The sequence below is a fragment of the Metopolophium dirhodum genome, chromosome 8 (genome assembly GCF_019925205.1).
Source record: "Metopolophium dirhodum isolate CAU chromosome 8, ASM1992520v1, whole genome shotgun sequence".
NCBI classification, from domain to species: Eukaryota; Metazoa; Arthropoda; class Insecta; order Hemiptera; family Aphididae; genus Metopolophium; species Metopolophium dirhodum.
In genome coordinates, this window is record NC_083567.1 from 7,789,821 (window position 1) to 7,807,768 (window position 17,948).

Genomic DNA, 17,948 nt, shown 5'->3' on the forward strand with positions numbered 1-17,948 from the left:
TTACATTTTAATTTTAAACTCATAATGCTTAAAAAGGTCCTCATTTAATAACATTAAGTTCCAGGCTATGACCTTGGTATAATAAGGGTAAAATTTAAAAAAAAATATTCATTCATTTCATAAAGTAAATGTTCTACTGATTTTTAATTGCTTACTACAAAAACAATAACTATTTTATTTTACTAATTCATTTAAGCTTGAGTGTACAGTGTATAGGGTTATGCCTAACACCACATGATATAATGACTAATGAGTCCAATAATATCAATAAATATTGCTTATGTTGTATCTGAAATGTGGTTAACAAGGTTATTATTTTTAATGTTCTACCATTTTTATGTTTCATACTTATTTATGTACATATTTTTTCAACATTTTAATGGACACTGATTTAATTCAATGTACAAAAATACTAAATTAAACTAGTTTTTCTGGATGAATAGTATATTATGATCATATTTCAAAATCATAATTCATAAGTCATGGTCTTGTAGATTTATTGTTATTATTTTACATAATTTAATTAAACTAACATCAGTTAACAAAACACTTTAAACATTAAACAATCATTCATTTTTAGAAGAATCAGTATTTTTTGTATCCACCGGTGAGTTAAACTCGTGCATCTCTACAGCTCGTTTTTCCCCGTTTGGTGGTGGACCTATTAATTTTACCATCTCTTCATAATTTAATGATTCCTTCTTCAACAACTCTTCAGCAATCTAAAAAGTGAAAAAAATTAGGGATAACAAGTTTTAATCAACGAATAATATTATACTTAGAGTACAACATTTAAAAATTGAAATTTTATGTTTTTGATACTATTAACATCTAAATTATTTAATTTTTGTACATCATTTTGAATTTTCAGACAAAAATATGCAAACGTTAATCAATTGTATGGTGTTTAATGTCTTTAAAAAAAAAAAAAAATTAGAAATTAGGAATACTTTCAATCTCTTAGGTTAAAAAAAAAACATACACGAAGATCGGGGTCTACCAATGTAGAACCCTTAGAATATTTTACCTTTTCGATATTAAAACTACGATTAACATACATTTAGTATACAACTGATTTGGCCAATTGTTGAACAACAACGACAATAAGCAAACATACAATATCATAATTCATAAGATACTAAGAACATTTAAACTAAAAATGAATGAATGAAAACAATACCAATTCTAGTTTATTATAGTTTTCTTTTAGTAGTTTTTCTGTTTTGAAATAAGCATCAGAAACTAATCTGGATACTTCAGTTTCCATGAGTGCTGCAAGTTTGTTACTATACGGCCTTAAGCCATTTTTATTTTCAGAAAATGACACTAATCCAACTTTATCATTCATACCATACTGACGTACCTTAAAAGTTAAAATTCAATGATTATTTTTCACATTAATACTTCTTTAAAATAATAATTTTTAATAATACTTGAGCATTTGCAATTTTAGTAACTTTATCCAAATCGTTTTGAGCTCCAGTTGTAATGCTGTTAAATACTATTGATTCAGCTACTCTGCCACCAAGTCCCAAACACATTTTTTCAAATAACTAAACAAAAATTTTGCGTACATTAGAGATTGAAAAGAAGCCATACAAATTTAATAGAACAACCTACCAAATCATGCCTTTGACTCTGGTACTTTAAGCATCTTAAATAATGTATTCAAACATTCATAATCTTTTTAATTGTATAATTAAAACTTACAGCTTGCTTTGAAAGTAGATATTGTTCTGTGGGTGTATACTGAGCAAATCCCAGAGCAGCATTAGTTCTAGGCACAATTGTGACTTTCAGGAGAGCATCCGTAGTAGGCAACAACCAACCAATTAATGCATGTCCAGCTTCATGGTAGGCAACAATTTTCTTTTCGTCAGGAGAAATTGCATGAGATCGTTTTTCTGTTCCACCGACCACTCGTTCAACTGCATAGTCCAAATCTGCTTCTAATACAACTTTTTGACTATTTCTAGCAGCATGTAATGCTGCTTCATTGCAAACATTAGCTATGTCAGCTCCTAGTTAATATACATAATAATTAAAGAAATATGTTTAAATTAAATAGGTATCATTAATTCATTTACCACTAAATCCAGGAGTTAAATGAGCCATTTTTTGTGAATAATGTTTAGGCTCTTTATCAAGTTTGATTTTTAAGTGTTGTTCAAAAATTTCTTTCCGCTCTTCTAATGTAGGAAGATCGATTAGAATATGACGATCAAAACGTCCTGGTCTTAAAAGAGCCTAGAATATTCATACATTTTTATATTATTTATGAATCTATAACATTAAACAAGGTTAATAATAATCCACCACATTTATAATAAAATTATTGTAAACCTTATCTAATATATCTGCTCTATTTGTCGAAGCTAACATTAAAACTCCTTCTTTTGATCCAATACCATCCATTTCCACCAACAATTGATTTAATGTTTGTTCTCCTTCATCACCACCACCTTCTGGACCCCTTGAAGATCTTTTACGTCCAATAGCGTCAATTTCATCAATATAAATTATACACGGAGATCTTTTTCTCCCCTCTTTAAATAAATCTCTATAATCACAAATTATTAGTTTTTGTCAATTATCAAAAAAAACTAAAATACATATTTAACTAACTAACCTTACTCTGGCAGCTCCAAGCCCTCCAATCATTTCAATAAACTCAGAACCATTCATAGATAAAAAAGGTACATTTGATTCTGTTGCAACAGCTTTAGCTAACATTGTTTTACCACAACCAGGTGGACCTAAAAGTAATGCGCCTTTGGGAACTTTTGCACCCAAATTCTTATAATGATCTGGTCTCTTTAAATAATCAACAAATTCCATAACTTCTTGTTTTGCTTCTTTTAGACCGGCAACATCTTTAAAGCGAACTCCTTTACCTTGGCCAATCAATGGGTCAATTAATGTATACTTTGCTCGTTTTATTTGAGACTAAAATAATTTAATTAGTAATTAGTAATAATTTTTGGTATAGTTGTAAAAAGAAATCATGTTCATAGAGCTGCTCTTTTTTTTTTTTTTTTTTTTTTTTATTTTTAGATACAATAAGATGTTCCTAGCCTTGGCTATCTACATCTATTGATATTACAATGGATGGTACATTTTTAACAATTTTAACATGATTATTAATTTATATAAATTTAAATAGTATGATGAATTTGCTATCTAGTATAATATGTACATTAGTGATAGTTACGTCAAGACGTAAATGATTATAATTAAGTAACAGTGAACTGTTAATAATGTTAACAATAAAAAGGTATAAATAGATATAATATAAAACATAACAAGTTCTAACTTAATATTAGACGCTACGAGTAGAATAGCTGCTGTATATTGTGTGGAGTTATTAAACCAGAAGGTCATGCGGACGTCCACGTTTTAATCTACGTTGAGGCGGATGTATGTGAAGTTGATAGTGAAGTGAGCCAGAGGAGTTGAGCAGTGAGGTATGGAAGTTTTTTGATGCGGTTTTAATATGGTCTGTGATTTCCTGGATCAGAAGGTCTTTGTGTAAGTTTGCGTTCCTTATAAACCAAGGTGCGTTGGCAATAATACGTAACACTTTATTTTGAAAAATTTGAATTTTATTGATGTGAGTGGACGCGCATTTCCCCCAAACCGGACACGCATAAGTGAGTAGTGGACGTAGAATTTGTTTATATATTAGAAGAGAGCATTTTTTCTGTATTGGCGATTTTTTATTGAGAATAGGATATAACATAGAGAGGCGCTGATATGCCTGTTGAAGTTTGGATGAGATATGTGGCTGCCAAGTTAGCCGTTTATCCAAAATCAAGCCGAGGTATTTTACTGACGAGCTCCAAGGTATATTTACATTGTTAAATGTTAGTTGTTCAGGGGAGCGGTAAGGACGAAGACTGAAGATAACACCTGTGCTTTTTGACGCATTTATTTGAATACGCCATTTTTTACACCAGTAAGATATTTCATGAAGATGTGCTTGTAGATTTGTGATTACTGCTTCAATGTTACGAGATTCTGTGAATATTGTAGTATCGTCTGCGAATAGTGCAATATTCGTGCGAGGTGACTGGGGAATATCATAAACATAGATATTAAATAGTATGGGACCAAGCTTAGAGCCCTGAGGTACACCAGCAGATATAGGCATAAGGTCTGAGGTGTTATCATTTATTTTAACAGCAAACTGCCTGTTAAGTAGAAATGAATTAATAATATTGAACAAGTAAGTTGGAGTATTAATGGATTTTAGTTTAAACAGTAGGCCCTCGTGCCAGACTTTATCAAAAGCTTTTGAAATATCTATAAATACCGCTCCAGTATGACAATGTTTTTCGAATGCAGTATTAATATGTTCAGTTATTCTAAGTAGTTGTTGAACCGTAGAATGATTTGATCTAAACCCGAATTGGAATTTAGGTATAATATCTATGGCATTTAAATAGAAAAGAAGTCTAGTGTGAATGACTTTTTCAAACAATTTTGAAATTGAAGATAAGAGGCTGATTGGCCTGTAGCTGTCGGGATTTGATTTGTCCTTCCCTGGTTTGCTTATTAGTATTATGTTTGCAACTTTCCATTTGGGTGGAAAGTAACCAAGACGCAATAAAGAGTTAAATAAAGTGGTAATAAACACTAGTCCTTTCGGTGGTAATTTTTTTAACATAAGATTTGTAATTTTGTCATGGCCCGGTGATTTTTTGTTCGGGAGAGTTTTAATAATTTGTTTGATTTCATTTGGCGTTACGTAATTAATAGAGTTTTGGACTTCATAATTTGGTAATTCTAAGGTGTGTTTTACTCTTAGGTCATTGCTTGGATTACAGATATGGTTGGGATAAAAGGTATTTTGCAGCATGTTTGAAAAAACAACGCATTTTTCTTGATCGGATATGACAAGTTTATCATCAGTGCGGAGAGGGGGAATGGTGTTGATATCTTGGTTTAATAGTCGTTTTGTTGCTTTCCACAAATTTGATTCACCCGGTCGCATGTTTGACAGGTAACTATTGTATGAGGATACACGGTAATTTTGTAAAGCTACTTGAACTTCTTTGGTGAGTCGGTTTAGTATTTTTTTATCTGTAGGGTTCCTATGGTTTTGCCAGATACGTCTGGCTAAATTTTTGCGACGAATAAGTGAAGATATGGAGTGTGGTAAAATGCCAGGATTGTGTATATTTTGCGGTACTGAATTAGAACAGGATTGAGCGGCTTCTGTTATGACGTCCGTCAGATGATCAGCTGTTTGTTCTGCTATTTGAGTGGTAAGTATGCTTGTAGGTATTTTCAGATTAGATTGTACATGGTTAGAGAATTTATTCCAGTCTGGTTTGCCTTTGAATAATGAGTTGTTTGTACGGCGGAAAAGAGAGGGTGAGTTAATCGTTATTTTAATAGGTATGTGATCCGAGTCGAGTTCGACAAGAGGTTCATGTACGCATACAAATGGGACAGATTTAATTATTAAAATATCTAGTATATCGGGCAGACGGTTTATATCTGTTGGGAAGTACGTAGGAGTATTTGGAGCTGATATTGAAAAAGGTGTGTTTGTTATGAATGCTTGTAATTTAGAGCCATTTGGATTTGTAACACGGCATCCCCAGTTAATGTGTTTTGAGTTTAAATCACCGGCAATTATAACCGAGTTATCTAGGTTCATGATTTGTTCGTAATCTGCGATAAGCATTTGGCGACTAGGAGGTTGATACGCACTGACGAACGTTATATACTTATTGTTTATGTTAATGGAAACTGCTACGGCTTCTAGGTACGTAAGGGCAAGTGTAGGCAATTGTTGTTGTTTGATTTTGTTCCGTACAAGAATAGCCACTCCGCCCATGGCACGAGATTGTGTAATACGATCAGCGCGATAAATTTTGTAGCCAGGGAATTTAATTTTATCTGAATGCGACAAATGCGTTTCAGTAATGCATGCGATATGAATGTTGTGATGATTAAGAAAAGCTAGTAAGGTATTTCTTTGATTTTTAAGACCGTTAGCGTTCCAGTTTAATAATAGGGTATTATGGGGCTCCATTGGTGTTTAAGTTTAAGCTGTTAATGATGACTGGCAGGTTTTGTATTATTTTCTGCATTAATTGGGCAACAAATGTGTTAATTAGTGGTAAAAGAGTTTTCATAAAATCACCATCGTTAACTGTGGATTTGGCTGATTTGCCTCTATAATTATTATTATTGCTATTACTTTTGCACGCAGAGGCGTATGTATAATGCATATTAGAGTTATCTTGGTTTGAATGTATATTTTCAGTATTTACGTTGGGTGTTGTGTTTATGTGATTTTTGCTATTGGACGGATTTTTACTAGTTTTATTTTTATTTTTGGTTCTTGATATTTCTTTGTAAAAAGTGCACCCTCTATAATTAGCTGGGTGATCACTATTACAGTTAACACATTTAGGAGGGGCGTCTGTTGATTTCTGACATTGACTGTAGTGATGGTCACCCGCGCATTTGACACACCTTGATGGTAGGTGACAGAACTTTTTGGTGTGGGAAAATCTTTGACAATTTGTACATTGTGGGATATCCTTGGAGGGCTTACGTGGTTCAACTATAATTATACAATGAAGAAGTCTGTTTAAGGAAAATATTTCAGTAGATGATTTAGATAATAAAACTGCCACGATTGGAATTGGCGATTTGAACTGGTTTTGAAGGCGTGTGACTGAAGCAACTTCAAAGTTAAGATCTTGAAGTTCATTGTAAATACAAGCTTCCGATATGTTGACAGGTAGATTTCTAATGACTACAGAAAGTTGTTTATTTTCAGGAAGTTGGTATGTGTGGTATTCAATTTCGGTCTCATCGAGATGTTTAGTTACAGATCTATAGTCATCAATCGAGTTTAAATTAATTTTTAGGGCAGATTTTGTATTAACAATGGAGAAATTGTCAAAAGTTATATTATCTAAAGAAGTATGAAAGTTTTCGTAGTCGGAAATATTATAAACATATATAGGTGGAATTTTTGGTCTGACCTGTGGTTGCTGAGTACTGTCGTTTTCTGTGTTAATATTCGTTTCGCCGGTGTCTTGTAGAGTTAATAGTGGAGAGAATCTATTTTTACTAGTGGGAGGAGGTGTAAGAGCGGAACTGCTAGTTCTTTTCTTTGAAGTGTCAGGAAGGTTGAGGTCTTGAGGTGAAGTATTTTTATTATTGGAATGCATTGAAATTTATTAAAAACACGCGCGATTACGGAGTAACGGAGTACTGCGGACGACTTTACACTACGGCTACTGATAGCCAACTAGCTGCTCTAAAATTTGCATGTACATCATATGTGTAACTAGCGTTTTTGTTTGGGGGGAGGGGGGAGAGGGCTGAAGGTTTAATATTGAATTAGTTTTAACAAAATGCAAGAAATGTTTGGGGAGGCTTACCCCCTAAAGTCTTCCCCCTATTTGCACTTATGATGTATACTCAGATATCATTGAATAATATTATTAATTGATAACATTTATGGTTAATGATATTATATGTTGATATCTTGTGAAAAGTGAAAAAATGTAAATTGTATGATATAGAACAACAGTCAAAGCAGGATTTCATATACCCTAAACATTCCCCTCATGGCTAATGTATATGCGACTTATTCTAATACTTACAAACATATCTAAGCTGATCGGAGACTTTGAACCCCCCTTTGAACGGCCAAAATACGCCAAAGCAAGAAGGCCAGCCAAAAATAAAAATAATATTAATTCTGGTGCATTAAGAGAACGATCATACACAACAGGTACTCCATGACCCGGTTTTATACCCAATTTTGTTTCTGCTTCCCTTAATTTTTGTTCAAATCTTTCTAAATCTGCAATATTCATATGGTAAGTTCTTTGATCAATCTGTAAAAATATTTAAGTTATTTCTTATTTTAAAATAAAACTGAACATCAAGGTATTAAAACAAAAAAATAGCTTATTTTTTGAAACAGAAATGCAAATAGTTATATATTTATATTTACTTTTCGTCCTTTAATAATAGCACCTTCATGTAATCTTACTGTTACAATATCTAAATCAGGGCGGGCAATTATTTCTTCTACTTCACCTTTAGCTAACATTAAATGTACAAACTCATTCCAAGATACATAGCGCATATCCTACAAATATTATGAATTAATGTTTTTAAGTAAGAAAAATGTAAGTTGATTATTTATATTTACTTCAGGATTTGATGCATTAGGGAATAACATACTTATAACATATACTGTTATATATACAGTAAATATCGCCATCATGATTTTAATCATCATAGCATTTCTTGGATCATCAGTGTTTTTGCCATCGTTTTCATTCTTTTGAGAATGTGTGTATCTTAAGATAAGTTTATTTACAGCAGCTATTTCTTTATGTACTGCTATATTATGCTAAAAATGAATACATCAATATTCAATAAGTTCAGTTATAATTACCTATTTTGCTTAAGAAAATTACTAGAAATATTTTACTAATTGTATTTGAAATGTTTAAACTTGATTATATAAAATAAATTATTTACCTTTTTAGATGTGGTAATTGGTATTTTACGTAAATAGTTACTCATATATCTTGTGCATCCCAATTCCTTATTCGTTCCAACATAGTTACTTAGTAATTTTGGCCTAAGTATTCGAAAATTTGATTTCGAAATAATATTTAACAAACTTAAACCCATTTCAAAATTTGAGAATTAAAATATTTTTAATAAATAATACAAATTATAATGTTGTTATTACACAACAGTTGCAATTGTTACTTGTTATTAATTTCATTTTAAATTTTCTACTTTTAAGTTTTATTCATAAGAGATATACAGAGCTGATATCTATAGTCTTCATGATAGTAACATAATGATAAGCATACATAATATTTATTATTTTCTAAACGGTCATCTAGATCCCCGTCCAACTAGATCCCCAAATTAAACAACCAGGACAACCAGGTTGTGGGTACGAATTAAAATATAATATTTATAATAAATAATTTATTTATTTATATTTTAATTTTTAAGTCGTTGTCGCGGGTATCCAAGATCTATAAAGATCTTATTTATAGCATAGATAATTTAAGAATGGATAGGACCATAGACGTATAAATTTATTTATAAGAACTAATAATACTAATAATAATAAAACTAATTTCTAATAATAGAACTAAATAAGACATAGGAGCTTATCACTAGAAAATTTAGTGATACGTTTTTAATGTTATATGGGGCAAATATATTGTACCCAGTACGCTCTGGACCGCCGGCTTCACGATAATATTTTATCTTATTGATAACAGTATAATTGTTTAATAAAATAAATATCTAGTAAATAGTAAATACCTATTGCAATAAACTGTATCTGTGTTCTATATGAATATTTATTTTTATAATATAAATATTAAATAAAGAACTTAAGTTTTTGCATTAACATCACCAGTAACAACTAACAGTAACAACTAACAATCAAACTATACAATGAAATATATTACTCGTAATATTTATAAACTTCATGTAAATCACGAAATACGAAATGTTCGTTCTAAATTCACTAAAGCAGCTGTTCTAAAAACTGTTAAAGAACCATTGGTTCTTGAAGATTTTAAAATAGCGGATAAACTCAAAGAAGGCCAAGTAAATATTCTAACAATGTTTTTATTTTTAAATACTGCCGTTTTCTAATGAATTAATTGTACCTCCTATTTCCAGCTCAGGATTGCTGTAAAGTATTGTGCTGTGAACATGTCTGATGCTTTAATTTGCTCTGGGTTATCTGAAATCAAACCATTATTACCATATGTTCCCGGTTTTGAAATTGTTGGCGAAGTAATAGAATCTAAAGCTACAAATGCTGACGATGAAGAAGAAGATATATCAGTAGGTGATCGAGTGTTGGTTTTAAACAAAGAAATCATGGGTGGATTTGCTGAAGAATGTATTGTTGATGAAAAAGTATGCAATTATTATTTATTATATGTATACATTTTATAATATCTCTAATGTTTAGGATATTTTTGGAATACCATCAGAATTGTCTTATGAAACTGCTGTGTCGATTGGAGACAGCTATGCAACGGCGTTAATAGGATTAGCTCGTCGTGCAAACCTAAAAAAAGATAATACCATTTTAGTAACAGCAGCTGCTGGTGGTTTAGGTTTAGCTGCAGTCGATATAGCTGCCAATATGTGTAAAGCTAAGGTATAATAATTAATTGGTGTGTCATATAACAAAAATAATTAGGTATCATAATTTTAAAATTAAAGGTTATTGGAGCTTGTCGTTTGGAAAAAAATACATCTATTGTAAGAGATAAAGGAGCTTTTATTTCATTCGAAATTAAAAGTCCTGAGTCCTTGTGCAAAAGAGTATTAAAAGAAACTGATGGCAAAGGAGTGGATGTGGTGTTTGATGCGGTTGGTGGAGAAATTTTTCCATCAGCATTAGATTGGTACAGTAATAATTTTTCAATTAAATATATTTATTATTTCAGTATATTACCTGGTTTTTATTTTAGTGTTGGCCATGAAGGTAAAGTAATAGTCGCAGGTTTTGCATCATTACAACTACCACAGTTAAATATTAATGAACTTCTACGTCGGCCTTCATTTAGTTTAATTGGTGTATCATTAAATAATTATCGTACACATTCTGTAAGGATATACAGGTAAATATTATTATTTAATATTTTAAGTAAAGATTAAAAAAAAAAAATGTATATTAAATTAGATAAATTGACTATAAATTATTAAAAATTATATTCAAAACTGTGTTGTAGGGTAAACATTTTTGGGGAGCTCACAACATTCTTACATTATTATGTTACTATATATTATATAAATTTGTAATAGTATATAATATATATTACTAATGTTGATATTGCGTGCGTAAGCAAAAGACATTTAACTACTAGCGACAAAATTAAGTTTAATGGGTACACCACCACTTATTGTAAAGATAGGCTAGTGGTGCAACTTTCAGGTGGCTATAGTAATAAAAATTAAAATTAAACATCAACAAACGTATATCTACCTACATTATAAATGCTCGAAGCAGTAGAAATATCTATTTCAATAATTAGTGCTTATCAGACTCCTAGCTTTCAAATGTATACAAATGACTTTGACAAAATATATAATAGCTATCAAAAAGTGTTGCTAGTACATGACCTTAACTGCAAACACAGAACTTGGAATTGCAAATCCACAAATGCAAACGGACATAAATTATACAAAAATCTCTCAAACAATTCCACATTCATGTCTGCTCCAGATACGTACTTCCCATATGATCAAAGACTCAATAATATCTTCAACAGAAGTTCTGATAATTTAGATGTAATTCTACTAAAATCAACCCGTTTTTTCATCCACCAAGAATTACTATTCGTACTCGATTTGGACCATTTACCTGTAAAAATTACAATAGATGTGTCCCTTTCGTTTTCAACAATCACTCGTAAAGTCATCACTGGTAAACCAGATTGGGAAAAATTCAAACAACATATTATCACTCAAAACCTAATATTTTCTAAAAATATTTTGAACATTTCAAACACAGATAATGCAGTAAAACATTTATGCCGAACAGGACAGCTAGTTAATTATACAATTGTTATATTAGTGTATAAAATAAACTTTAAAGTATTTATAATTTATTACATATTATAATTTTCGTTATGATTTGTGCAATATTATACTTAACTAAAATAATACACATAATATTACTCATATGACATATTTACGAATTAACCAAATATAAAAATGATTATATAAATTATACATTTCTAAATGATGGTATGTCAAAATAAGATTCAATGCTAATACATCAGATGATTGTATTATTCTATCTACTTACTATACTATTTATTGTAGGATATAATAACATTCTATGGAGGTTTTCCTACTTACGTAAGAGTTTTGCTTCTTAAATAATAAAATTAATAATTATAAACATTTTATTAAAATCCTGCCAAACTCCCGGATATGTTGTCTCCATCTTAAAAACGTATAACATACCAAATTTGAGTTCAGCAGAACCAATTTTGTTTTGTTAGTTTAAATGTTAGAGTAAATTGACCTATTTTCAAACTTAAAAGTCAGAATATCTTCTATATTCTCTCATTGTTTTTTTACAAAAATGTATTTTTAAAGCAAGGTATAAGTATATAAAATATTAAAATCTTCATAACTCACTTAAAAATGAAAATATATAAAATCAATGAGAACACAGCTGATAATGTTCTTACCTTTAAGTTTGATTTCAGGTCAATATACTCTAAAATTGAAGCTAACAATAGATAATTGCTCTACTAAGCCAAAATTTGCCATGTTGCACGTTTATAAGACCTCGGCAACAAATGCGGATGTAGCATCCTCTTGACTGAAATATTTTACTAAAATATACAAATATATAAAATAAACAAGTATTTGAATGTTAAAAATTGTGTTGTAATACTTGAAATTTTGGTATAATTTGGAGCTTGTAATGTATTTTTATCCAGTATATTTCTAACAAGAATAAATTTACTAGTTCAAAATATTTCTTAGTAACAGTCTTATACTCTATAAATACTAAATTACTAAATATACATATGTATAATATTTACAATTTATTACGTGTAAACAATTTATTTACATGGATACATAAATTATGTATATGAGTGAAGTACTAATAAAATGTTCACTTAAATATTAAATAACTAACTTCATATATAATTTGTATGAATAACACGCATAAAATGTTAATTTAACCATTAAAATGATTTGTTTACCAGGCAATCTGTCAAAGATGTATTAACCATGTGTAAAATGGGTGTGATTACTCCAAATATATCAGAAACATTAAAACTTGATCAAGTAAATGAAGCATTAGAACATTTTTCAACTGATAAAAGCAGTGGTAAAATTCTATTAAAAATTGCTGATTAATTGGTAAGAATATAGGATTTAAAGTTAAGTAGAATTTTGTGTTAAAAATACTTGAAGATTTGTTATAAGGCATATTTTAATTTGTAATTATTATCTATACAAATACATGCATTTTTTTTTTCGGTTGTCAAATACACTGATTGGTATGATATTGATAATTGATACAACATTTTATATGAATTAACATTTGGAGAGAGTGAATGGAAGTTATTAGAATGTTGTATTGACCCTTGTTCTAATGTATTAATATGACCTATAACCTACTGAAGTAGGAAGTGAAAGTAAAGATTAATTTTTAATACTTGGTTTTTATTCTCAAATCGATTTTCCTTTTTTCCTTTAAGTTTTACAACTCAGATGTCAAATGAGCATGTATTAGAATCAGTTATCTAAGTTTAAAATGTATAACTTTTCATAATTTGTTATTTGTAAATTGTATTAGTTCAATGTCAGCTAAATGTATCAACATTATTTTTAATAACATTTGGTAATTATTATTTATTGCTATTAAACTATTATGGGAGAAGTGGCATAATAAGGAATTTGTCAAGGGGGAGGATAGACATTTTTTTACACTCAAAATACAAAATTTTCAAGTACAATGGCGAGTGGGATATATATATTATAAAGACCCGGGGGAATCTATCCCCCTCATTCCCACTTAATTATGCCCTTGGGATGGGGGGCAATTACTTTTTACATAACTCTATTTATAAAATAAATAAAATATTACAATTTTAAAATTATGTGGATTGTTTTATATCATACTATTTGTATTTAAAGTATCTTGACCACCAAGGGCCAGACATCACATTTCCGTCCAGCGGGTGGTAAAGTGGGAATTCCCAAAAGTACCGTGCGGTAAAAAGGAAATCCCCAAAAGTACCGGGCGGTAAAATGGGAAATCCACAAGAGTACTGAGCTCAGATACCACGCGTATTCTCTGAACAAACAGACACTAAAATCTATATTACGGTCCTCATAAAACAAACTTTTAGTTACATCTCATATTCATAATATAACCTTGCATGACGCGTAAACATTTTTCTTTCATGAAATTGTTTTCGTATAATAATTTGGTTGTTGCATAGATCCCCGCATAATGCATTACTTTTGCCTTGATTACATTTTTTTATTCTTATTTTATTTTAATATAATAATTATTATTTATACTGAAATCTATACCACGGTCCTTAAAAAACATAAACTTTTGGTTACATCTTATATTCATATTATAACCTCCATGCGACCATGCATGACGTTTAAAATAAATAAAACCAAATCGTTTCTTTCATGAAATATTGTTTTCGTAGAATAGCCTGGTTGTTACATAGATCCTAGCCTGTATTAGCCGTGATGGCGCGGATCAATGAACGCCGAGGCGTGATAAAAAGTACTATGTGTGGCCGTAGGCGCAATTCGGGAAATTTTTTCCTGAAGGGGAAAATAAGGGGTCTTTTTTAGCTATGAGGAAGATAAAAAATTGATGCGCACATCTATGCATCAAGATAGATTTTCAAATGCTTCTGTGACATATAATGAAAAGGACATTTCTGGTAGTATTAAAATGAAGATAAATTAAATAAATCCTCTATGTCTAATCAACGTTTGCAATTATAAGATTTAACACATGGTAACTATGTTATTTTATTTTTATAATTACAGATAAATAATTAATTAGCATTGAGTTGTATATTATTGTATTTCAATTATCAAGTATTTTGTTTTTACACTGTTCAGTACCAAACTAAATGTTTTTGTAATATATTATTACCGTAAAAATTGTAACAAGTGGCGAGGGGGTGCGGGGGCGGAACCCCAGCGGGTCTGTATTGATTTTATAAATTTAGCCCCCCCAAATCAGTTGTCCAAATTGCGCCTATGTGTGTGGCTCGTGCGGAAAGGCAATTTCAGTCTTGGGCGAAATACGGCCCTCGCCTACTTTTCGTGCCGCACACGCCACCCGCGACTGAAATAGATCACTTCCCGCCCTTGCCACACAATAGACTATTTAACTACAAAATAATTAAGTGTTGTCAAAATTTGAACTTTAAATGCTTATAAAAAAAAATTGTGCCTATGTATTTTTAATTTTTTTCATCTGCCTTTGAACAATATATTAGGAGCCTTCTATTAAATTTTCAAGCTTTTTTAACCAACAAATACAATTTTATTGATATTTATTGAAAAAAAAAACTAAAAAAATGGAAACTGAAAATGTCCGTAAACAGCTCAAAATAAGTCAAAATATTTGGAAAATGCTATGGTGTATACAAAATGCTAATATAAACATTCAGTCAAAATTTCATGTACCTACAGTCATTTGTTGAGTTGCACCAAAAACCAACGATTTTCTCGAAAACAGATTTTGCGTGAAAATTCCCGTTTTTCCTTAATTTTAGATTCTGAGCGAAGCGATGAATGTATTGATTTTACAATAATGTGTGTTTTTTTTTTTATTTTTTTTTTGTGTCTGTCATCATCTTTTAGGACAGTAAAAGTGCTTGGATTTTCTTCAACAGTAACTTTACTGATAGGAAAGTGAATCTAGTAGGTACTTTGGGGGGGTCAAAAGTAAAAATTTCTCAGTAGGTTTTAAACGCGACGTGAAAAACAAAATAAAAATTAAGGGTAAACGGGAATGTTTTTGAGAAAATAGATTTTGGTTTTTGGTGCAACTCTAAAACAATTGACCGTAGGTACATGACATTTTGACTGAATGTTTATATTAGCATTTTCTATACACCATAACATTTTCCAAATATTTTGACTTATTTTTAACGGTTTACGGACATTTTCAGTTTCCATTTTTTTTAGTTTTTTTTTTTTATAAATATCAATAAAAAGTTATCTGTTGGTTAAAAAGCTTTAAAATTTAATAGAAGGCTCCTAGGTTATTGTTTCAAAGGCAGATAAAAAAAATTATAAATCCTTAGTCACAGTTTTTATCTATAAGCATTTAAAGTTCAAATCTTGACAAAATACGGAAAAATCACGAAAATTAGCAAATTACTTTGAGTTGAGATTTCATAAAAATTTTTCTTTTTAAATCTAGGATTTGAAAATGTAATACAAGATTATCCATAAGTTTGTCTACTTTTATCAAAAAAAAAATGTCTACTAGAAAGTCAAATTAAATTTTTATGAGCGTTTGAAATTCATATTTTTACAACATTTGATATTCACTCGATTTCTCATGTAACGATTTTCTTATTTTGTTGTAATTAAAAAAACGAATGACTGTAGATACTTGAAAATTTCACCTGAATGTTTATATTAGCATTTTCTATACACGATAAAATTTTTAAAATAATTGGACTCTTTTTGAGCTATTTACGGACATTCTCAGTTTTCAATTTTTTTAGTTTTTTTTTTCTATAAATATCAATAAAATTTCATTTGTTGGTTAAAAAAGCGTGGAAATTTAAAGCAAGGCTCCTGATATAATGTTACAATAGCATTTGAAAAATACTAAAAATACATAGGCACAATTTTTTCTATAAGCATTTAAAGTTCAAATTTTGACAAAATGTATCAAATTTAAAATGTAATAATTATTTTGTAGTTAAACATTTATAAAATGTTCAACTTTTATAGCTAAGGATTGAAAATTGAAAACAAGGCTCTTAGGCTCGACGTAAATAGGTTATATATAAATTATTAATTTTTTCACAATAATTTTATCAAATATACTTGGTAATATCATAGGCTGACTGACCGTTTTAGCTCAAAATCGTTTTTCTTATACAATGATATTATATCATTGAATTCAAATTTAACACCATCCATTACAGTGACCCACTTGTAACCTACTGTACAGCAGAGCGACATCCACTTACCCACCTTTTTCTTTTGTTTTTCACGGCGCTTTTGAAAACTACTGGGAAATTTTTACTTTTGACCCCCCAAAGTACCAACTAGATTCACTTTCCTATTAGAAAAGATACTGTTGAAGAAAATCTAAGCATTTTTACTGTCCTAAAAGGTGATGACAGACCAAAAATAAAAAAAAAACACATCATTGTAAAATCAATGCATTAGTCGCTCTGCTCAGAATCTAAAATATTAAATGTTAGTCGTAGACATATAGCGTCAGTACAAGTGATTGATTTTATAGGAAGTATTCAATAATCATTTTATAGGTATTTTAATATAAGTATGTTTTTGGGCTGGGTGTAATTTTTTTTCGAATCAATTTGCAGAACGATTTGCTTATTGCCATTATAGAAACATGTATTAACAATAAAAAAAAAAATCTGACGAAATGTTCAAATGTTGCATGCTACTATGGATATTTTCCATTGCACTACATACCCAAAAACATATCTATGATTATTGATTCCTCAATTTTCCCTGCAGAAGAATAATATCTATTAGCATGATACTTATTGCAATATATTATAGGAACGACATTTTAAATTTTCCTGTACATTGTGATGATTTTGCATTTTCAATCATTGATTGGTTTACTTTTATCTTTAACTACACTGACACATTTATTCTTTCTCTCGTGCACCGTGCACGTGATCATGATTTAAAGTTCAAAACTTAAAAACGTAGGATTATAATAAATATTTAAACACGTTTCTAAAATATACGGTTACGTTAGAACATTAAATGTTGAACAATACGCCAACAAATAAAATTCAAACATTTTAAAATTTTTGTGTACACATGGTGATATTAATATATTATATGTAATTTTATGCCGTATAGTGTTGTTTTGATTTCATCCATTATTTTTAAAGGCGCATACTAGGAAATAATCAAATACAGTATAAAAAAAGGTGGGCAAGTGGGTCCCGCTCTGCTGTACAGTAGGTTACAACTTACACGTGGGTCACTGTAATGGATTATGTTAAAATGGATTGTGCTACGCAGATATTTGTTGTCTCCGTCTTACAAATGAATAACATAGCAAATTTACGTTCAGCAGATTACGTTTAAGTCCGTTTAAAAATTAGTGTGAATCAACCTATTATGGAACTTGACGGTAAAAACATTATCTGTATTTGTATGTGTTTTTT

At 30.0% G+C, this 17,948-nt stretch overlaps 2 protein-coding genes across 2 annotated transcripts; one reads left to right on the forward strand and one right to left on the reverse strand.

Annotated features, from left to right (window-relative positions):
- Nucleotides 1–480: 480 nt before the first annotated feature.
- LOC132950855 (paraplegin) lies at nt 481–8,817 on the reverse strand. Its single transcript, XM_061022451.1, has 11 exons — nt 8,527–8,817; nt 8,192–8,395; nt 7,991–8,128; nt 7,635–7,871; nt 2,630–2,946; nt 2,344–2,560; nt 2,088–2,247; nt 1,711–2,021; nt 1,434–1,553; nt 1,181–1,363; nt 481–722 (listed from the first exon to the last, which is right to left on the reverse strand). Exons 1-11 carry the CDS (start codon nt 8,680–8,682, stop codon nt 567–569), a joined length of 2,199 nt encoding a protein of 732 aa, XP_060878434.1. The 5' UTR covers nt 8,683–8,817; the 3' UTR covers nt 481–566.
- A 472-nt stretch (nt 8,818–9,289) lies between these two features.
- On the forward strand, nt 9,290–13,220 carry LOC132949978 (quinone oxidoreductase-like protein 2 homolog). Its single transcript, XM_061021134.1, has 6 exons — nt 9,290–9,627; nt 9,703–9,945; nt 10,001–10,192; nt 10,258–10,442; nt 10,509–10,658; nt 12,768–13,220. Exons 1-6 carry the CDS (start codon nt 9,472–9,474, stop codon nt 12,919–12,921), a joined length of 1,080 nt encoding a protein of 359 aa, XP_060877117.1. The 5' UTR covers nt 9,290–9,471; the 3' UTR covers nt 12,922–13,220.
- The last annotated feature ends 4,728 nt before the right edge of the window (nt 13,221–17,948 follow it).